This window comes from Micromys minutus, assembly GCF_963924665.1.
Source record: "Micromys minutus genome assembly, chromosome: 2".
NCBI classification, from domain to species: Eukaryota; Metazoa; Chordata; class Mammalia; order Rodentia; family Muridae; genus Micromys; species Micromys minutus.
In genome coordinates, this window is record NC_137971.1 from 77,234,808 (window position 1) to 77,258,786 (window position 23,979).

Below are 23,979 nucleotides of genomic sequence, written 5' to 3' on the forward strand. Positions count from 1 at the left end.
CCTCTGATTCTCATGAGTCTGGTTCGTTCAGAGAATCAGGTGTACACAATCTTTGACCTGAAATATGTATTCTCCAACCTCTTCTACTAGCAGGCTGAAAGTTAGAGCTCAACAGTTTCTGCTGAGTTAGAACAAAGGCCACATTACTTAATCCTCGGCTGTTAGGCTATAGGTATTAATTGCCTAAGCCAACAGCCTTTTACCCCCAAAAAGAGCAAGGAAGGTTTTAGGACTTTTAGAAGTTATCATCAGCATTTCAGTACAGTTAGAGAATCGAATTGTTTGGAGACTCCCAGACTTTAAAGCCAACCCCAGAGTCCTACTCTGTGCTCTCCACCACTACCTTCTGCAGGCCAGGAGGCTCCCAGCAGAACCAACCCTTGATATTATTCATGATACTCTGTTGTACTTGCAGACAGGTATCTAGCATAACTATCATCTGAGGGGTTTCACCCAGCAGTGGATGGAGACAGATGCAGAGACCCACAGCCAAACATCAGAAGAAGCTCAAGGAGTCTTGTGGAAGCATAGGGGATAGGTTTGAGCAAACCAGAGGGGTCAAGGACACCACAAGAAGACCTATAGAGTCAACTAACCTGGGCCCATGTGGGAAATCACATAGACTGGACCACCCACCAGAGAAGATGCAGGGGCTGGACCTAGGCCCAAACCACATTTGTAACAGATGTGCATCTTGGTTTTCATGTTGGTCCCCTAATAGTTGGAATGGGAGTTGTCTTTGACTCTGATGCCTGCCTCTGGACTCCCTTCCCCTAACTAGATTGCCTGGTTGGGCCTCAGTGAGAGAGCAATTGCTTAGTCCTTCTGAGACTAGATGTCCCAGTGTGTGGTGGTAGACAAGAGGGGCTTCCCCTTATATGAGAAAAAGAGGATGGGGTAGTCAGGGAAGATATTTGTAAGGGTGGGGCTGGAAGGAGAGGAGGAAGGAGAGGCTGTGATTGGAATATAGTGTGAATAAAAAAATAAATTAAGGAAAGGAAAATATAAGAAAAAAAATACTAGGTAATTTTTAAAGATACCTTTTCAGGGTGGGTAGAAGCATTCCTATTTTGAATTGAAACTGCTCTAATAGTAGCTAAAAGCTCCTCCACAAACTGGTCACCTGGTTTAGACTCCCCCTAGGAATGGGGCCCAGCAATGGCCTAGTTTTTTATAGCCAAAACTTTTCAAATAATAGCTAAAGCTTTAGACACAGATTAAAAATTTTATTTTTCATATAGACTTCAGAATTCTGGGCAGGTTAGAAAGAACCAGGACAATAAAAGAAACCTTACCAAAACTCCCATTCGAGTCTACCAAAGGATGGATAAACCTTCCTTTGCTTTGCTTCGACCAGCTGCACACCATATAGGGAGGAATGTATCTGGCTCTATGAGATTATGTTTGGAAGACCTCCCCCACTGCTTCCCAGACTCCAAGATCAGCAGTTGGAATAATTCTTGTAACATTTCTTTTTCAAGTCACTACAGGCCCTCCAGTAGAGAAAGGCTCTACATTGGACTATCCAAGAGACCCATCACCGAGTCTCCCACCAGTTTTTTCTTGTTCCAGTCCAGTGATCATATCTGGGTCAAAACCAACTTGGAAAGGACCCTACAAGGCAATTGTATCCACTCCACGGCTGTGAAGATAACTGACAGTATTATACCATGGATTCACCTCACCCAGGTCAATAAAATGGAAGCCATGGATGCTACTACCAAATAGACTGTCTCCAGACTTCTTTGGGACCTCTACTTCCTCCTAAGACTTGTGTCTGGTATGAATATAGGGTTGTAGTCCAACCTCCACAGCCCCCAACCTAGACCTGGGAACTGAGGAAGACAGATATAAAAAGGGTTTATCTTGTGTGACTACAGACCAGCAACCCATATTCCACCTTGACCTTTACAGTTCTACACACATACCCTGTATCTGGACCCCTGGTTGCCAAAACACAGGATATTTAAAAGATTCTGTCCTTTGGAACATAGAAAATGCTGGGGAATCGGAGTCTATGCCACAGCAAGCGACCCTGGGGATAGAGATAATTATTCCCAAAAAAAATCAGCTAGGATTGCTGGTTATGCTTAGTTACCTGGCCCCTGGACTACATAGAGGGAGGAACCAACCAAACTGTCAGCCCATTGACTGACAAAACTTCCACGACTATGGGCAGCCCAAATTAATGTTAGAGGACTTATAAGGGACAAAACATAATTTAATATTAAAAAACCTGTTACCTTGCCATGTTCTCTTATTCTGATGCCTGCTAGTCTGCCTTATGGGTTAATCCATATGGACAACAATATTGTTGGACCTCCGAGACTACTTGGTGGGCATGTACTAATGGTTTGACTAAATCTTCTTCTTCTAGTACTTTCCAAATTTGAAGAACATAGATTGGTCATGACCAAGAGGTATTAGAGTTCAGCTTTCTGAATTAAAATAGCAATTAGATGGTCTTACAAGATTGGAGAGGTTTAGATGTCTCATGATATAAAGAAAGTATGTATGGCTTTTGGAGAAACCTTTTGTTTTTATGCTAATATATTAGGAGTAATTTGAGAAAGTCTTGCTGTGGTTGAAAAAATAACATATCTGTCTCTGTTTCCTTAGTCCTCCTGGCTAACTACTCTATCAGCACTAGCTGATGATTAATTCTCATTCTGACTGGATTTACAGTGAGTCTCTGTGTCTTACATTAAAACAGGATGAGTCCAGTCATGGACTGGACTCATTCACTAAGACCAGTGGGGTCCCAGACAGACCTTAACACAACTGACTCCGTAATGGAAATACCATTCAGGCTGAAAAATTCAATGTGTAGTCAGAATCATAGTCTGGAACTGAAACAAAGGCCTAATCCATCAGGATTCATATAGTACTGGGGAAAAGGCTCAAAATGTACATACCCTTTACAATTCTATACATGCCCAATGGATGGCTGGACCCTCCTAGTTGCCAAAAAACAAGGGGAATTAAAAATTCTGGCCTTTGGAAAATAGGAAACTCCTGGGGAGTCAGACTCTATGTCACAAGAAGGGTCTTGTTTTTAGCTTTTTAGCAATTATCTTCCACAGTTCTGCTTCCAGCTTACTGTCCTTGTTAATTAAAGAATGTCAACCCAGAACATGGTTTTTGTGCTAAAGGGCTTACCCTGAGAAAGGCTCGGTGTTACCTTGGGATCGTGAATACCCAGTGTAGTCACCAGCTGTCTAATAAAGACTTTCTATTGGCTTAAAAACTCATGTTTGAGCTGATGAATATCTCATAACACTACATACTCAGTCAGTCCAATACAAGTTCTCCCACCTCATCTATGCTCCACCACACCTCTCTTTATTTCATGTTGGAGGTAACAATAGAGCATGTGTTTGGGGTTAGTAGGTTATTAGGTCACACCATATGCTATGTGCCTCCTGTCTTCATTTTAAAGTTTTTGTAGCAGCATGTATTAACTATATGCAATTTTATGTTTAATAACAAATTTCTTATATGTATACAATTCATTCCAACCATATTTACCCTCCCATAATCTTCTCCTGTCTCTTTTGTGTTTTGTGTGTGTGTTTTAGTAAGTTTTATCAGGAGCCTGGGTAAAGGTTTGTTTATAGGAGGAGCATGAACACATTACTAGTGGCTACACTACTGCATAAAATGTCTCACCATCCCTCTTTAGCTTTTACCTGTGTGAAAATCCTCTGTGAGAGATGGGGCCTGTAAGCTCCTCCCTACTCCATGAAATTTAGTGCATGTACTTACTGTTTCTGTTAATTCAAAAGTGCAACAGCCATCTCATGCCCAGAAATCTCATTCCACACACCTATTTCTTACATTCTTTCTGTCCCTTCTTCCATAATATTCCCTGAACCTCTAAGGGGTTGTGAGAGATATTATTAATAAATGAATATTCAACAATTACTGATTCTCAGCACAGTGCCCAGTTTTGAGTGTCTGCAGTTACTGACTCCTGCAAGAAATTGCTTCTCTGACAGAACTGCATAGTTCTTCTGCCTTTCTTCCAAGTCACTCTAGGCTGCATCAAGGAAGAGAACCATCCTGTTCACAGGTTTTGATGGTGTCTGAGATGTAGTAAAGCATCCTGTAATGTTATACAAATGGCTTGATAAATGAGTGGACTTATTCAAGTTGTACCATCCACTCCCCCCCTTACCTTCTCCATGCTAGCCCAGTGATCTATCACATCACTAGCGAAGTTGAACTTGGCAGGAACTTCTTGGTGGTCCCACTGTATGGGCATTAGTTTCTTGATATTAGTATGGAAATTACAGCGGAACATCTCAGTACCCCAGAGGGTGCAAATTCTTGGATTTTTCCACAGCCAGTGCATGGTCAGAGCTGTGAAGGAAGGATTATAGGTGAGGTCTTCTTTACTGGATTTTGACACTCATTATAAGCTAGTGGGGACAGCTATCTCTTATGTCCTCCAGGGTTGATTGCTTGTATTCGTGAGTGAATTGAGTTGAAACTGAGTGCCCAGTTCAGTCTCTTTCTGTGCATTATTCTCCTAAAGTACCATCCCATCAGCTCCCATTTCTCACTAGGCTTGCTGGCCAGGAAGTCCCGGTCATCCTTTTATCTCCACTCCCCTAGCTCTGGGCTCACACAAACACATAGTTTTTTTTACATGGGTGCTCAACTTCTGAATGAGGGTTCTCATGCTATTGTAGTAAGTACTCTTACCCAAAGTGCCATCTCTCTATCGCCATTTTGGGGGCTTTCTGTGAGAACTACATACCCCAGATGAGCACTAACTTTTCCTGAGTCCCCCAATAAGGAACTAAGACAGGCCCAACCTGGCCTCTTTCAACCTACGGTAATTTTCAACTATGTTTTGTAGGCACATTCTAGATCTGTGTTTAGAAGGAGATAACTATGAAATGCATGGGCTGCTTGCTAATGCACCCACTGCTGGAGAATACACTAATTCTTTGGAGTCTGTTTTGATTGAGATATCGGAAAAACTACCCATGTACAATGCAGTATCTGATATAAGCAATCATGTACAGCATTATAGCTTTTGTAATTTTTTCAGCGTCATTGGCTCTAGGGAAAGATGTTTCGAGGCTATAAATATTGGTCTTTGAATTCTGTCACATGCTCTTGGATGAGACTGTAGACTTTTAAGCCTAGTGACCTTTGAGTCATGGAACTGAGCCAGCAATCTATCCCATTGGCTGGATTCCCAGCCCCCTTGGTTCAGGAAGAAGCCATTAGATGCTTGTTTGTGACACTTACAAATTTTCTCTTGATTTCTCAAAGAAGAGGCAAGAATTTCCTTCCCAGGCCCTGGGTAGCGATAGCTAGTGTTTTCATGGTTGATGCTCTCTCTCCCTTTCAGTGGGTGGCTTTCTTATCTTTTAGCCTCACCTCTTTAAATTAAGCATCTACACCTTCACCATTAACCAACTCTCTGCTTCTGTGTATACTCTTGTCCAGCTCTCCCATCCTCCACTTCTGGTTGGCTGAAAGCTCTCTCCTCTATTCAATGCTGCCCCCTCATTAACACTTTGTGATACTCCCTTTGTGGCTCCTAGGAGTTTTGAACTATTTTCTTTTTGCGGATTTCCCCTGTCCTTGCTATCCTTTACCCCTCATGACCCACGGTGAGTGTTATGATGCGTGGCCCCAGTCTTCTTCCTCTTGCATAAACGCTCACCTGTCGGTACTCTACTGAACATCTCTCTGGCAGTAGCTTGGTTTACTTTCCTCTCAGGAAGTAGTACAAGCGTTCCCGAAGCATCAGTGGAGAGAAGAGCAGTGAAGCTGACTGCTCCCTAATTAAATCTGAGCAGCCTCCGAGGGCTCAGTTAATCATTAATGGTGCATAACTCTAGGTTAATGGTGAAGTTTATGTGCAGCACAGTCTTTGAGTCTGTGGTGGGGTGTCAACTGAACTGCTTCTTAGCCCAAGGGAAGTGAGGTTAATTCCCTTAATTGACAGTAAGCTTTTCTGCTGACCAGGGGAAGACAATGGAGTTTCAGAGTCTCCGTGCACTAACTCACTACCCTTAAACTTTTCATTCATTTGGCTTCTACTAAGGGTCTCTTTTCCTGCTGTTTGTGACACTGATCTAGGCTCACTGTTTGGATCCAGGCCTCTTGCCAATGGTCCCACAAGTGTGTCTCATGATTGGATCTCTTTCCTGGGTGCTCACCTATTTGATGTTCAGCTGGATCTCTAATAGGTTTTTAAAAGTAGATTCGGATAGTGCAAGGTATTCTATCTTCAAACCATCACACTGCATCTTAGGCCTTTACCAGCAGATGGCCACCCATTGTTCCTGTTTTCCCTGAATGAAATCTCAGGTTTTCACCACCTTTATGCCTAGATCTGGTCAATCTGTTGGCTCTGCCTTCCAGCTGTGACTGCAATTTGTCCTACTCTCTTCGGTGTCCCAAACCATTATTTTCTATTTGTCTTGGCATTACTGTCACTCTGATGAAACACCATGACCAAGCACAAGTTAGTGAGGAATGGGTTGATTTGGTTCACGCTTCCACGTTGTAGTGCATTATTGAATAAAGCCGGGAAAGGAACTGAAACTTAGCAGGAACCTGGAGGCATGAGCTGATGCAGAGGCCATGGAGGAGAGCTGCTTACTGGCTTGTTCTTGTAGAACCCAGGACTGCCAGCTCATGGATTGCACTGACTATAGTGAGCTGGCTCCTCTCAAACTAGTCACTAAGAAAATGCCCTACAGTTGGATTTGATGAAGGCCTTGTCTCAACTGAGGCTCCTTCCTTTCAAGTAACTCGAGTGTGTGTCGAGATGACACATGACTAGCCAGCATAGGGGCACCTCGTGCTATTCTATTCTTCTTGCCTCTCCCCTTGAAATCTGTTCTCAGAATGAGCATGACTTAACTCAGTCAGACCATGAAGTCTTCCATATGGAGATGTCTTGTAGTTCACTACCACAATGTCTTCCTAGAGCTCTTCCTCCTGCTTTCCTAGTCCAGTCAGTGGGCCTTCTTTGTCATCCTGTCTTCATGCCAGACACACTCTGGCCTCAGAACCTTGGTGAATATTATTCCCTCTGCCTGAAATTTTTCCCCAATCCAGTTGGATGACCAGTTCACCTGCTAGCATCACATCCTGTCTAAATGTCATCTGTGCTAGGTTGTGAGGGTGTTTTTGTTTTTGTTTTTCTTATTTGTTCATTTTTTTTGGGGGGGGTTATGACTTTGGTTTTTTTTTTTTTGTTTGTTTGATTTTTTTTTTTTTTTTGCAGAAGCTGAAATAATCTGTTGACCTCATATTTAAAAAAAAAAAAAAAAAAAAACCAAAAACAAGACATTCACCAGATTGTCCTATGAGCAAGTCTGTGGCAGAGATTTTTGATTAATGATTGATGTGGGAGGGTCCAACCCTATATGTGGTACTGCCATAGGAAGGGTACTGGGTTATATATATATATCACTTATAAGATATTACATATATAAACACATATTATGCACAAATGGAACTACATAACTATACATACATACATATATATATATATATATATATATATAACATTTTCTGAACAAGCCTTTGAGACTGAGCCAGCCAGAAGCATTCTTCTAAGGCCTCTGCTTCAGTTTCTGCCTCTGGGATCTTTCTGTGAGTTCATGCCCTGACTTCCTTGTATAATGGATTTTGAACTGCAAGATGAAATGAACCTTCTCTTCCTCGGGTTTCTTGTGGTCACAGCAATGCAATGCAAATTAAAGCATCATGATTTGTTCTTGCTTTTCAACCAAAGCATTCTTCAATCAAATATTTTCTTACTTTTGTGTATGCAATATGCTTGTGTGCAGGTCCCTAGGAAACCCAGAAGGCAATGTCAGAAACATGGAGCTGAGGACACTGTGAGCAGCCTGGTATAGGTACTGGGAACTGACCTCGGGCCCATGCTCTTAACTACTGAGCCACTTCTCCAGCCCTTTGTGAGTCCTTTCAGTGATCTGATCTAACATCACAGCCTCCATTTTCTCTGCTATAGTTCTTCTCTCTGGCCAGATGTATCTCACTCACCACCCATGCTTTCTCTTTGCTTTTTTTTTCATACATGCTCTTGAGTGGAGGGAATTTTATGTTTCAGGATTCTTATTTCCCAAAGTCCTAAAGCAGCTTCAGGTACCCATCCAGTAAATATAGTAAATGTGTGTTGAATAAATTGTCCTTCATCCTCAAAACAACCTTGTGAATGAGGGGTCATTTATGTGTATATGCACACACACACATACATAGAAACACACACACACACACACACACACACAGATAGATAGAGAGAGAGAGAGAGAGAGAGAGAGAGAGAGAGAGAGAGAGAAACATTCTTTTTGACAGTTTTTACATTGTGATCGTACTCACCTACTTTCCCTCTCTTCATCTTCCTCCCACTGGTGACTGTCTTTTGTTTTTGGTGTGTGTGTGTGTGTGTGTGTGTGTGTGTGTGTGTGTATAGGAAGACATGGTTTTGACACACTTGGTTTAATTAGGGTTTCTTACATGTGCATGGGCATATAGGGCATCAAATACTGGTGCAGGAACAACTGCCCAATGCCAACACTGGTAAAGAAAATGTCACCTACCTAGAATTGGTACCAAGCAACCCTTATCTCAAGTCAAGTGGCCATATTACCTGTGAGGCAGACAGGCAAATGAGATTTCAGAACAGATTCAGAAAGATCAAATAGGGGGAAAGAGGAACATAAATGGTCGACTCATATGGTTACATAGATTCTAGCTCTGTCTTTCTTGGGGAATGAAGGTCATTGTCTTCAAACTCACTTTCCTTGTTTATCTAGAGGGAACAAAAGTGGCCCCTGTTCACCCTTCCTTTCCTCTCCACAGCTCTTTAGCAATTTTTCTAATAGTCTAACGTTTATTTTCATGTCATCCTGTTTCCAGTGTCATCCACTATTCCAGTGAATAGTTCAGAGTGGCAAAAAGCCCCCAGTCATGCTTTCCAGCCTTCGAGGACCACTGATAATTCAAGCCTTAGTTTCTCTTTCTGTTTGCTAGGTTAACAGAGACATCTCCAAGTCTGCATGAAAGATGTGTTGCAAGACATTTGATCACACTGTAAATCCCAAGGTTGTACTATTTACAAGATAAACATGTTTTTAGTTATGGTGTGGTTCAGTCTTAGCACACATCATTAATCTAAGAGCTTTCTTCTTGAATATTGTAAACAGGATTAAATAAAGTCAACCACAGGTCAAGAGGTAAAGCAAGCAGTCAGTTGACAGGAAGTAAACAGTATTATTAAGGAAAAACCACATTTAGTAAGAGGGAATTAGTAGGACAGATAGAGTCACACACAGGAAGTAAACAGGAAGGACTTGGAGTTTGAATGAGGTTGTTTGAGACAGTATGAGAGAGGAGAATGCCTAGCAGATGTCGACTGTGAAAGAAGTTCAGCTGGTTGCTTTCTCTGCCTCTCTGAGATAGAGGTTTTTACCCCAGCACCTGGCTCCTGAGTCTTCATTAGTAAAATCAAACAATTGAGATTTTGTTAAAATTCAACAAAGACATGATGAAATGATTCTTACCGAGTGTGTTAAGCAAAAAAAAAAAAAAAAAAAAAAAAAAAAAAAAAAAAAAAAAAAAAAAAACCCTGTGTGCTCTGTTGTTGCTGCTTGACTCATTCATAAAATCAGAAACACAAAGGTGGGGTGGGGAAATGGATCCATGGGTGAAAGTACTTGTGATACATGCCTGAGATGTGGTAGCATGCATGTGTAATCCCAGCACTCCTAGGACAAGATATGAAGCAGAGACAGGCGAACCATCTGGAAGCTTACAAGACCAACCAGCCCCGGAGAATGCCGCACAGCAACACAAACCAGAGAGGTTCTGCTCAAGATGGTGCAAGAACTTGTGCCTGCCAGCTGTCCTGTGACCTCCATGCCCATCCTGTGACATAAGGGTGCCAACCCTGAAGGTGTTTCTCATTCTTCTTCTATACTTCCACAATAGAGATTCCGAATTGCCTTTGAACCATTCAGCCATGAGCTCTTCTGCGCTCTTCTGAAAAGTTCTCTATATTGACATTAAACCCTTTTTGACATTTTCTTTTGTCATTGCGTCTTAGGGCCACTCCTATGTGCCCACAGTAAGCCTTCAGAACATCAAGCATGTGGAGCCAGCTGGGCTGTCCTCTGTCTATTTTCTCTAGCACTATTAGCCCATGTCTAGGGTAGAAGCCTAAGCCTGAACTGCTCTTCTCCCATAGGGCTCTATGTTGGGGGACTTCAGTAGGATTTGTTTGGAAGGGCAGAAGCTGTTTTATGAAAGAATTAGAAAAGATTTACTTCCTGGTCAGTGTTTGGCAGTCTCCTGAGATTTACTGTGCTTACCTGGAGTCCAGAATGACAGGTTATTCTTCCCATTGCTTTTTCTCCTTTATAGGTGCAGTTGCCCCATCTTAGGTGCTTATTGAGGACATTCAAACTACTGACCTCTGCTGGGCTTAAGTCTTTTTCTGGATATAAGGCAGGAGTAGATTTCATGCTACCTTTCCTGCTCACTGATGCTTTTAAAGCCTTGTGTTCCCACTCTGCAGTCTAGATTCATGGGCTTTTATGTTTTAGGTTAATATATTTAATTTTCAAAAAAGATTGCGTGTGTGTGTGTGTGTGTGTGTGTGTGTGTGTGTGTGTGTGTGTGTGTGTGTGTTTGTGTGTGTAGCATATAAAATCTACTTTGACCATGCTCCCCATTATCATCTTATCACAAAACTCTTTCCCCCTAATACATTCCACCTCCTACTTTTATATTCATTTTTATGGCATGGTGGGGAATTATTTAACTTGAGCAAAAGTGACTTAACAGTGGCTATGTCACTGAGGACTATGACTTTGCCTGCTTTAGTAACCATTAACTGCTGACAGTTCCTCGATGGTGGTGGTGGTGGTGTGGCTTTGTGAATCTCTCCAGCATCCACAAGGGGATGTTGAAGCATCCAGTGTGGTGAAGATATCCGCTGTCCTTTTGAGTTCATGGTGGAAGATAGTGTTTCATACCAAACATGCTCCATCCTCAAGCTCTTCCCCTGCCTGGTTTTTTTTTTTTTTTTTTCTGCCCTCTTTTCAATATTTCCTGAGCCATGGAAGAGTAAAAAAAAAAAAAAAAAAAAAAAAAAAAAAAAAAAAAAAAAAAACAGGTCTATGGGCATAAAAGTAAATATTTACAAGACAAGTTGACACCATCTCCATTTATCAAAACAACCATATACGTTCCCCAACTGGAGACTATGGCCTCTCTAGCTATGGGATTTCAGTCAGGTTTACACTACCAAGCATGGATTCTCTCCTGTAGAATGAGCTTCAAATACAACCAAAGAGTGGTTAGTTATCCTCATAGCTGTCATGCCATGACTTTTACCAGTGGACATGTCTTGCCTGGATGGTTAATATTGAATGTAGGATGACTTTTCTCCCCTGCATGCAGACTAGCACCTCCCCGCACTACGAAAACTAGCCTAGTAAGGATGAAGCTCTCAGCTCAGTGCTTGATTTTTCTATGACTTGAAACCACAATATATGATATCTTCAGCAAGAGGGCCAAATCCTCTATTTTGGAGGATGACTAAGAACAATAGCAACAGTCTGTATTGTTTGAGAGACTCTAAGGCCTACTTGACAAACAACTCACTTTGGTAGCCCATCCCTAGTGCTGGCACGTTCATTTGATAACTCATGACATCTGATGTAGGACTGGCCTCTGCATCATCTCCTGCTTTCTGAGCTGCTTGGGTTCCAGTTTTGACTTTCTTTGGTGATGAACAGCAATGTGGAAGTGTCAGCTGAATAAACCCTTTAATCTCCAACTTGCTTCTTAGTCATGATGTCTGTGCAGGAATAGAAACCCCGACAAAGACAAATGTTCTCTGTAGTTACATTTCAAATGTTATCCACTTTTCCCCCACTTCCATCCCTCCTCCTGCTTCCCTTGCTTCCATGAAGATGCTCCCACTCCCAACCACCTACTCCCACCTAAGTGCTTTGGCATTCCCCTACACTGGAAAAACTAGCCTTCACTGGACCAAAGGCTTTTTCTACCACTGATTCAAGACAATGCTATCCTCTGCTACATATGTAACTGGAGCCATGGGTCTCTCCATGTGTGCTCATTGAATGGTGTTTTAGCCCCTGGGAGCTCTGGAGGGTTTGGTTGGTTGATATTGTTGCTCTTCCCATGGGTTTGCAAACCCTTTTAGCTCCTCCAGTTTTTTTTTTTTTTTTTCTAGCTCCTCCATTGGAGTCCTGTGGTTAACTGCAAGCATCCTCATCTGTATCCGTATGGCTCTGGCAGAGACTCTGAGGAGGCATCCATATCAGGCTTCTGCCAGTAAGCCCTTCTTGGCATCAGCAGTAATGACTAGGTTTGGTAGCTGCTTATGGGTTGGATCCCCAAATTAGGCAGTCTCTGGATGATCTTTTCTTCAGTCCCTGCTCCTCTATTTGTCCCTGTATTTCCTCCGGTGAGTATTTTGTCCTTCCTTCTAAGAAGGACTGAGGCATCCACATTCTGGTCTTCCTTCTTTTTGAGCTTCATAAGGTTTGTGAATTGTGTCTTGGGTATTCTGAGCTTATTGGGCTAGTATCTGCTTATCAGTGAGTGCGTACCATGTGTGTTCTTTTGTTACTGGGTTACCTCACTCAGGATGATAGTCTCTAGTTCTATCCATTTGCCTAAGAATTTCACGAAGTCATTGTTTTTAGCTGAGTAGTACTCCATTGTAAAACTGTACCTCATTTTTTAAAATCCTTTCCTCTGTTGAAGGACATCTAGGTTATTTCAAGCTTCTGGCTATTATAAATAAGGCTGCCATGAACATGGTGGAACATGTGTCCTTGTTAAATGTTGGAGTGTCTTTTGGGAATATGCCTAGGAGTGGTATAGCTGGGTCCACAGGTAGTACTGTGTTCAATTTTCTGAGAAACTTGCAGACTAATTTCCAGAATGGTTGTACCAGCTTGAAATCCCACCAACAATAAAGGAGTGTTTCTCTTTCTCCACATCCTTGCCAGTATCTGCTGTTACTTGAATTTTTGATCTTCACCATTCTCACTGGTGTGAGGTGTAATCTCAGGGTTATACATTTCAGGACAGTTGGACATGCACTCAGAGGTGGAATGTGTCTAATATTTGTGAGACCCTGAATTTGATCATCAACATAACAAAACAAAAAAGTAAGCAAACAAATCAGAACAGTCAAACTCTGTAACTTCTGGAGAGGTAAGATATTTTAATTTTGATTGAAGTTAAAGTATTTTTTCTTTAAATTTAATTACTCAAGTTCATGTTATTTACTTATTTAAAATATAAATAAACAAAAGAATACAAAATGCACTAATCACTGTAGACATACGATGAGTTGAAGCCAGTGCAGTTTGGAATAGATTAGGAAAGGACATCTTGAATCAAATCCAAACCCCTGCACAAATGCAGGTTCTGGGGATCACTCCTGATGAGCCCATGTCTGGGGAAGATTGGAGGGAGCACAGTCACAGGAATAGCAGTCAAAATCATTCATATTCAGGTAATCACACACACACACACACACACACACACACACACACACACTATTTATCTTCTTAGAAAATGGAACAAAGGGTCCTGCAAAAGTATTTGTTTTAATACTTCTAGAGTCAGCTTCCAAAAGATAAGCGAGCCATGGAAACCCATCCTCATAGGCCTGTTTCTGTCAATTAGCCAGCAAATATCTGTCAAAAAGACATGGGTGTAGCCAAAACATACTCCTTCTAGTTTGGAGGAAGAGCAGATAATAAGATGGAAAATGACTTAGTAAAATTTAGGTACTGTTAAGCACAGTTTAGAAGTCAGCTCATGTCACATTTCCATTTAGAAGAAAACAGTGAATCTTGACATCAAATGGCCTCCCAGTTTTGCCATAATTGCAAAAGGACCATATAACCATCACACTCCTAGCATCCTGCCTGTTCACATATCTCCTTCACCTCAGCCACACTGATTCCCTTCTTGGTGACTCTCGCTGCCCAGCCTTTGCACAGACAACTCTCTTATTAGACTGCTTTCCTCCAGATTTCTACTTGAATAGCTTCCTCTAATCCTTCAGATCTTTAGCATCCCTTGTCATAATCTCAGTCACTGCAGTAAAGCTTACCTTTTCACCTACCCACCTAAAATCGCAAGCCACATCCAGACTGGTTCTCTTTCCCTTCCTTCCTCTCTATTACCAGACTCTATGACCCTTAATCCTAAATCACCTTTTAGCAACATATAAACCAATTTTAAACATTTTCTTATTTCTGTCTATTTCCCCTAGGACTTAAGCTTTTTAAAGACAGGGATGTTTTCCTTTTTTGTTTATTGAATTAGCTAAAGAACTTACAATAGAATCTATCCCAGAGTATTCACTGAATACCTAGGTATATAAATTAGCACCATAAGGAAAATAAAACATTTTTGATATAATCGGTGTGGCTATCTGAAGTATGTAGCTGCACACGTGACTGCTTCTGCATGTGTTAGTGTGCCTGTGTACATTTGTGTGCACAAGTGTTATGAAAGTCTTAATGTCCAGGTATCTGTGTACACATATCTGTGCATGTGTGATTGCTTGTGTAAATGTGTGTGTGTGTTTAAAATGGAGGAGGGGAGGGAGTGAGGGAGGGAGGGAGCAAGAGATTTATTTTCTGGTGTGTAGTGGTCAACCCTCAATCAGTCCCTTGAGGTGAGTGACTGGAAGGAGACCCAGAATGGCGATAACAAGCAGTTTTTATACTTTTTAGGGGCACAGGTTACATTATCAAGGTTACAGTTCAAACTTATTGGTTAATCACGTTAACCTTTATACTTGATCTTAACCAAAAGGCTGAGAAGTGATGCATATTGGGCTTAAAATCTATTGGCTAGCAAGTCTGGGCAGATAATGACACACGTTTGAACTCTACCTGAGATTTTCCAGATGATCGGGTGAATATTAGTACATTCTGATAATTTTTTACTTAAGAACATTCCTATGGGATGAGAATGGAACTTGGCCTAACCTTGAACAGAGGCAGGAAGCTGAAACCTGGAACCTGGCCTAGCCTTGACCTGAGGCGGGTGGATGTAAGTTTGGCAAAAACCTTTAGTGACTTCATTTCCCCATTCTTCTTGTACTAGCTCTAGTTTTAGAGCTACACTCAGGGGTCTATGGTGACTAACTCATATTCTTCAGGCCCTGTCCTCAGGATCTCATGTTGTTGGTACAGGACCATCAGCTTTACTGCACCTATTCTTGGTTTTATGAAGGCTATAAGCTTGTTCAATATGCAGGGTTCAAATGCTAACAATAGTAGGAAAAAAGTTAGGGGTCCATGATCAAGTCCCAAGAGGAGAAGGGGTTTTAGTAGGTGTCTCCTGTAGTTTTGTATCCCCAGGTGGTGCAATAAAACTGGTTTGGATCCCCATATCAGTGAACTTCTGCCAGGCTTTTTCCATCTTGAAGGCAAACGTAAATTGGGGTCTCCCACAGGTGATACCTCCATGCAAGGAATGCACACCTTATCATCCCCCACCCCTATGCCAGAGCCATATTTATCCCATATGGGCAGTTTGCTTTCTCCGGTGTTCCTGTCATGAGCAGTGATGCCCCACGAGTCAAGTCCTGCCACCAGCTAGCAGAGGTTGAAGATGAAGTCAGGCCATCAGGTGTTGAAGGGTTTGGAGGCCATCAGAGAGGCAACCTCATCTGCAGTTCCAGTGAAAACCATAGTCCAGGTTTGACAGACAGGCAAATGGGGGCTGTATAGGATGGGTGATGGAATCAAAATCCAGAGGTACCACTAGGCAGACATGATCAGGGCCCAGCAATCTTGAGCTTGAATGGATTGTCCTTTTTCTATACTGACTAGTGGGTTTCACTGGGGAGTGGGGCATCTGCAGGTTTCACATGGGACTAGTACACCCAAGCTGCAATACCATGACTTGAGGGCTATAGGAGTGGTTAATAACACCAGGAAGAGTCCCATCCACTGGGGTTCTAGTGACTGTGCCTAATGCTTCAGGACATAGACCCAGTCATCAGTCTGGAAACAGTGAGGAGTCTCCAGTATTTCTGGGGCATATAAGGCAGACAGTTTGGGCCAAATCTAATGTTGTATTGACTGAAGGGCTTAAAGCCCCAAGAAAAGGTTCCTATCAGTGAATTGGGATAACTCCAGGGAGGGCTTTGTGGGCACCAAGGGAGTTGGGGTACCAAACAGGATCTCAAAATGAATCAAGTTAAAATGGTAGGGGGTTGTTCTAGCCTTGGAACAGGAGTAGGGGAAGCAGCACCACCCAGTCAGTGCTAGTCTCCAAGAACAATTTAGTTAAGGTCTCTTTTAGAGTTCTGTTCGTTCTTTCTGCCTATTCTGAGCTCTGGAGACGGTACGCACAATGGTGCTTCCAATTAGTCCCCAATATCTTTTCTAATCCCTGACTTATCTTAGAAACAAAAGTGGGACTGTTGTTTGATCCAGTTGTGTTGGGCACTTTGAACCTTGGGAAGATTTCTTCTATCTTCTTGGCTACCATGGTAGTTCTTTCTTGCTTTGTGGGTAAAGCCTCAACCCATCCAGAGAGAGTACCTACAAACTCTAGGAGGTATTTGTAAGCACATTTTTCTGACTTAACTTCTGTGAAATCGACCTCCCAATATACCCCAGGTCATTCTCCCCTAGGCCTCTTGCCTTGTTAGCTCTTGGCTGGGTAAGCATTTACTTGCTGACATACCTTACACTGTTCTACTGTCTCTGACTAAAAATCCTAAGGTCCATTACATATACCTTAGATCCCTCGACTGCTTGGATGAGCTTCTTATCCCCTAAATGAGTACATTTGTACATTTGTCCAAGTGAGTCTTTTGCTTGTTCTCAGGATAGTAAGTTTCCCCTTCTTGAGTCCTTCCTGCTCTAAGTAATAGTTGGTGGGTGGCTAGCAATTTGGGCCTTTTCTTTTGTTGTATATTCTAAGTGAGGCCATCCCTTAGTCCAATCCCATTTCCAAGGTTTTTGTGTGGGCAGTTAGCAGCAGGGGTGGGTAAAGGTTCAGCCCAGATGTAATTTGTGTCATCCACCATGGCAGCACCTACTCACCTCTTACCTTAATGGAGAAAACTGCTTCTGTCTGTAAACCAGGTAGCCTCGGCCCATGGTAGAGGTTGGTCAAAGAGGTTTTTCCTCCACTCATGGGCTTCTGCTAGTATTTCTTGACACTCGTGCTATGGTGGCTTGAAGTAGGGATCGGGCAGCAAGGTGGCCAGATTGAGCCCAACCGGTGGGGAATCTAGTCTATGTCAGCTGACCGGTGGTCCCATCCTCTGAGTATTTCCATTTAAAGGCAAAGTATTATTGACTTTGGGGTGCCAAGGGCAGGCAGAAGAAAGTATCTTTTAAGTCTAAGACTGTGTACCAAATTTTGGAAGGTGGCAAAGAACTCAAAAGAATGTAGTGGTTAGGCATGGTAGGGTGGATGTCAGCCACGCAACAGTTTACCTCTCATAAGTTCTGGACAGGGCAATAATTAGTGCTAACTGGCAGGAGTGGTGTGTTCCAGGCCAAATGGCACTTACTCAATACCCCAAGCTGGAAGAGCCTAGGGATGTGTGGCTTAATTCTTTCTCGTGCCTCCTGAGACATAGGGTACTGTCTGAGAGAAACTAGGGCGGCCTACACCATGAGATCTACCACCATGGGGTGTGGGGGGGGCATTCTGCTTTGCTCATCTATGCCGCTTCCACCCAGGCTCACAGGAATGTTTCTACCACCAAGTCAAGTCCTGGTGGTAGAAAATAGTTTCAAATAATTTATACTCATAATCTAGTCTGATAGTCAGAACATGTATAGGAGCTCCTTTGGGGCCAGTTAGTTGCTGCCCATCTCCAGAAAGTGTATCTGGGCCACCATCTTGGAGAGTAAGTCTTGCCCCAACAGAGGTAGGGACAGTCTGGAATGACCATAAATAAATGGGATATCCAGCTCATCCCTAGGTCCACTGTTCTTTGGGTAGTCCATGAATGCATTTTGGTGCCAGTGGCTCCTTGGACCCAAGATTTTTTTCTTGGAAATGAGACTATCAGCTTGAAGGAGAACCAAGTGTTGAGCCCCTGGGTTCTCCAAGAATTGAGTGGGTTTCTCCCCCACTCAGAGTTACCATGGGTTTGAGAAGGGGGTCTGAACTCTGTCCTCCCTAGTCACTGTCTTTCCCCAGAGCTAAGACCTTTACCATTTGGGAGCACTTTTCCCAAAGCCTGGGATTTCTTATTCCCAGCAGCCTCCTCTCTTTGCAACATGCACACTGGTCCTTTTCAAGGGGTTTTCAGTCTCTCTGTGGTTGGTGTCTCTCTTTTCTGCCTTTCCTACCTACTGTAGCCAATGTTCTCTATAAATTCCTTTCCCAATGCTTTTCTTTTTGCATCTCCCTTTCATCTTTTTTTCTTTCTCTTTCTCTGCCCCTTCTCCTCCTCCGTCTTTCTGTTATGGTAAACCTCTCAGCAACCTATGCTAAATCCCTCAACAACTTATTTAGCTTCTGAAGCTTTTACCTGATATATCTCTACTAGCCTCATCTATGAAAGTCATAGTCAAAGTAGTTTTGTGTTCTTCACTGCTGGGGTCATAGGGTATACATTGGCAGAATACCTTTATGAACCACTCTAGAAAGGCTGAAGGTGACTTGTCTGGTTCCTGCTTAACCTCACATACCTTGGTCATTGTGTGGCCCCCTTGAGACCTACCAACAGAGCCTGGAAGTAGACCTTCAGGTGCTCCTTACCTTCTGCAATATTAAATTCCCAGCCAGGTCTAGTCAGGGGAAACCTGCTGTCAATGACAGCCTTGTCAATGGTGCCCCCATGTCTGAGAGGTCATTCTTTCTGGCTTCCTGCATTATCCTCTCTTGCTCTTCAGTCATGAAGAACACTCTCAGATGAGCTGATGAGTAAATAAAACAGTCTCAAAGAAATTAATCAGCCCCTTGGGGTTATCTGAAAGAGGGGAGTGTTGGGCCTTCTAGTTGTACAAGTTCGCTAAAGAGAAAGGCCAATACTGCATGACCTAATTGCCATCCTCATCTATGGGCCCATAGTCTCGGAGGAGGAGGGCCACTGTCATATGGGGTGAAGTGGCCCTTTTGCTTTGGGTCCTCATGACTGGTCCTGAGGGTCCCTCCTCACCCACTCCCATTGCTGGGGCTGGAGAAAGGGCGTAAAGGGATGCTGGACGAGGACTCAAGGGCAATCCTTGAGAATGGGCTGTGGGAACTGGGGCCATGGCAGGGGGTAAGGGATGGAAGATCTATCAGTAGCAGATCCACTGTAGAAGGGTTCTGGAGAATGTTCTTCTTTACAGACTTGTTGGTTTTTATGGGGTTCTTTTCCTTTATGGCCAGGACCTGTGAGAGTCTCAGAGACAAAATGTCTTTTATCCAAAGGGGGGGTGTCCTTCACCAGATCCTTCCAGGTAACTATACAGGTTACTTGGTCTGGGTACCCAAGGGATTGTGGCCTAAAGACTCTTTTCTCTACTGCTTTGATCACCTGCAAATCAAAGGTGCCCACAGGTGGACACCCTACTTTGAAGGTGGGCCATTTGGAGGAGCAGAGAATAACTAACCTGCCCCCTTTCTTTTACTACTACTGACAAGTTTTCTTCTCTTTACTACTACTGAAAAGTTTTCTTCTCTTTTCCCAACTTCCCTCCAGTGTTTAACTATGATTGCTAATAGGGTAGATTCAGTTTGCCCCATGTTCAAAAATAGTGTCAGCTTAAGTCCAGGAACACAGAGAGACAATCAACACACAAGACAGTTCACCGTGCCATAAGCACAGAAACCAGCTTATAGCAAGACTTGGTCAGCTCCTGATGATACTGGGCCTTGCTATTTTCAAAAGGAACAAGACTTCTGACTCCCTCCAGAAGGCCTGAAGTGTCCCTCAGACTCCCCACAGTCATGGCATTAAGGTATGTCTGCCCAAAGCAATTGACTCCATCAGAGCAGAGGTTTTCCACCCGAGTTCAGTCTTTTCCCTTCAATCAGTCTAGTCAGTGGTTGCTTGTGGTCTCCTCAATTCCGGGATATAAGACAACCCCCCAAATCCTCGGCCAGGTACTTACTTCAAGATGCCCCTAAGTGAGACACCTAGATGCAGATTGATGCAAAAGCAAGAGGGTTATTTTCTGGCTTCTCTGGGTCGACCCTCAATCAGTCCCTTAAGGTGAGTGACTAGAAGACCCACAAAATGTTCTTAAAGTGAGTTGATGAATTTTACAAATGGTATAAGTTTAGACCTATAATCACAAGTGCTGGTGTGGATGTGGAAGAAAGGGGAACACATGTTTACTGCTGATAGAAGTGCAGACTGCTAGAGCCACTTCTGACATCAGCTAAAAATATGTTTAGCACCTAATACAGCTATACCACTAGTAATGAATTCCCTCCTGCCCCCTCTCATGTGTGTGTGTGTGTGTGTGTGTGTGTGTGTGATTTATTAGAATGACTTACAGGCTGTGGTTCAACTAACCTAACAATGACTGTCTATGAATGGAAGGTCCAAGAATATAGCAGTCATAAAAATCATTCCACAAGGCTGAATGTTGCAGGTGGTCTTCAATGTGTGCTGGAATCCCAAAGGAGTAGGGCCTTCACGCTAGTGAAGCAATGAACTTGCTAGCAAGGGCAAGCAAAAAGACAGTTTTTTTTTTTCTTTCATGTCTTTTATATATACCACAAGATGTAGTTCAAAAAGAAGGTTTATCTTCCCCTTCAAAGATCTGGATTAGAGGTCTGTTTTCAAATGATGAATAGAAAAATCTTTCACAGGTGTGCCCAGTCATTTCAGTTTTTGTTAATTACAGATGTAGTCAAGTTGAGAACCTGGAATAATCATCACAAATCTATCCCTTGTCAATTTGACATACAATCATAGCTCCTTATGTCATGATGCCTGTGTTTAGATTACTATTGCTGTGATGAAACACCATGATCAAAGAAAGCTAGGGAGGAAAGGGTTTATTTGGCTTAATCGTCCATATTACTGTTCATCATCAAAGAAAGTCAGGACAGGACTCAAACAGGACAGGAACCTGGAGGTAGGAGCTGATGCAGAGGTCATGGAGAGGTGCTGTTTACTGGTTAGCTTCTTGTAGCTTGTTCAGCCTGCTTCTTATAGAACTCAGGACCACCAGCTCAGGGGTAGCACCACTTAAAATGGCATGAGTCCTCCCCATTAGTCACTAATTAATAAGGTGCCCCATTGCCCTATCTTACAGAAACATTTTCTCGATTGAGGTTGCCTCATTTCAGATAACTTTAGCTTGTGTCAAGCTGACAAAAAGCTGGATCGCACACATGCTTAATTTCCAAATGAAAACAATAATCAGCTTATAATTACACCCAAACATGCTATAACCATCTCCTGTACAATCACAAAATGCATTATATATTTAACCAAGTCATAATTATTACTAATATGATATAACTGTCTCCCTCATACAGCCACAAACACATTATAAATTTAGAATAGGTGGCAATGTCCCTTGAGGAACATTCTTTTACAGTTTTGAACTTAAATATGATGCCAACTGATTTTCTCTAGATTTATGTTACATCACATGAAACCAAGGAACAAGAAACCAAGGAAAGAAAACAATGATATTTGTACAAATGCATTCTTACAAAATATGGCAGAGACACTTATGTCAATTATAATCTTCTTTTCTGCAACTGGTCACATGGCCTTAGCTGGTATTTATACACCATACTCTACTACCCATCCATTCTGTATTTCCCAAACCTTCAACAGATACCGCAGCAGGTCTTGAACCTCTTTCTAGAGGAGTGACCCATACGTTCAGCCCTGAAGGGTCTGTGCCCTTTGCCATCCTGCTTGGACTAGGCCATTGTAGTTTCCCATTGACTTTAATCACAGGACATGGTAACATCAAGAGATACCATTCGCTAAAGTATCTCCTGCACTCCAGACATAGTCTTTCTTACTTTTATTATGCAGAAGCAACCTAATGTCTCCTTAATAATCTGGATCAATCACCCCTCCTAATACTGTTAACCTATTCTTAGCCTGTTGGCTTAAGGGCATCAGAAGTAGCCAGGCCAGGGAGAAATCTGAGTTTACAATTCAGTAGAATGTTTATTGTGTTTCATGGAGGGAGTGATCCCCCTCTGGAGTCTCTGCTAGAGGCCAACAGAATTTAAAGTTGTGAGAACAGGAAACAAAATTCTTCCTAGTATGTCACTAGGCATGATAGTGAGTGGAAGTATTCCCTTTTCTTATCTTTGGTTCTTGGATCTGAGGATCTTTGTTATGAGAAAAACTGTACCATATATCAGGTGCTGATTTAAGGCATATACCATCTTCTGGGGAATCCTGCCCCTACCTTTCAGACTGCTGCCACCTAATTGTGGCTGTGACTATGTTTTCAAAAGGTCATTCCATCTTTTTATCAGGCCAGTTGCTTTGTGATGGTGTGAAACATGGTAAGACCAGTGGATTCCATAATCATGGGCCCACTGATCACACTTCTCTAGATGTTAAATGAGTTCCTTGGTTAGAAGAAATACCATGGTGGTTGATAGAGCATTCTGTAAGTCCATGTATGGTAGTTCTGGCATTATGTGCAGGAAAGGCAAATTTATAACTAGAATAAATATCTACTCCAGTAAAGACAGTGTTGTCCACAGAGGAAGTGGTCCAATGTAATCAACCTGCCACCAGGTTGCTGGTTAGTTAGTCCAGGGAATGGTACCATATCTGGTGTTAGGTGTGGGTCTCTTTTGTTAGCTGTTAGCAGATCTGGCATTCAGTAGGAGCTTTAGCCAGGTAAGCCTGGGAGAGTGAAAGTTGATGTTGTCAAGACCAGGCATAATCTTTGTCTCTGTCACCATGGCCACTTTGTTCATGGGTTCCTTGGGTAATGACAGGAATGGCTGAGGAAAGAAGCTGACTGTCCACAAAAAGGACCATCCTATCTACTTGATTATTGAAGTCACTTGGCTGAAGTCACTTTGATGAACATTTACATGTTATACAAGCATCTTCACAGGCTTCATCCATTTGGAGAGATCTATTCACATTCTTCTTCCCCAGATATCTTTCTCACCAAATTTTGAATCATGCTCTTTCTACAACCTTGACCAACAAGCCAATCTGTTAGCTATAGCCTATAAATCATGGAGAAATCACATATCTAGCTATTTTTTCTTCCAAACAAAATATAGGACCATATATACCGCCCAAAGTTCTGCCCACTGTGAAGATTTTCCTTTACTGATGTCTTTTATGGTTGGCCCAGAAAGGAGCATCTGTTTACTTCTAGGTGGTGCCTGCATAATAAAATACAGAACCATTAGTAAACCGACTTTTACACTCTCTTCCTCAGTCAACCAATGATAGGGCATATTCTGAGATTAGTGGAAGCATAGCAGGGGTCTGTTACCACCAAAGGTTGGGTGGACATCCTTGGTCTGGGATGCCACATGGGGACATATTGATATCTGAGGTCTGTGCAGAACTGCCTCCCTCAAACCTGGACACCATGGGAAAGCTGTCCCTGGGGGTGTGATAGCAAGAGAAATGAGCCTACTGCCAGCTGCAGTACTTGGGAGAGTGAGGTCCACCCTTTGTAGTAGTTGGTGGTGAGCTGGCTCTGAGGGTGTGAGAGTGGGAGAGATGGTTTTGCCACTCATCTCCCCTGTGGTGACATGGGTGAGAAAGAGATAGCCTCCTCCTCCCTTGCCCCTTGCCACCTGCAGCAGGTGGAAGACATGGCCCTGGGGTCATTCAAACAGGAGAGCTATCCTTACCCTTCACTAGAGGCAGCTCTATGAAGAACTGGTCCTGTGCCTGACCTGAACAGCACACTAGAGCTGACCCTGGTGGTGGAGGCATGATGAGCTGACCCTATGCAAGTGGGCATGAGACAGACAGCCCTGCAA

General features: G+C 42.7%; 1 protein-coding gene across 2 annotated transcripts in view; it reads right to left on the reverse strand.

Annotated features, from left to right (window-relative positions):
• The window catches only part of LOC308416708 (acyl-coenzyme A synthetase ACSM2, mitochondrial), a gene marked incomplete at both ends in the record, with an annotated part of 35,047 nt that extends 30,693 nt beyond the window's left edge, over positions 1-4,354 (reverse strand). For both annotated transcript variants that reach the window (XM_080911764.1, XM_080911763.1), the window contains one exon: positions 4,178-4,354. In XM_080911764.1, coding sequence (XP_080767890.1) covers positions 4,178-4,354 — 177 coding nt within the window. The remainder of the gene's footprint in view (positions 1-4,177) is intronic.
• Positions 4,355-23,979: the final 19,625 nt, after the last annotated feature.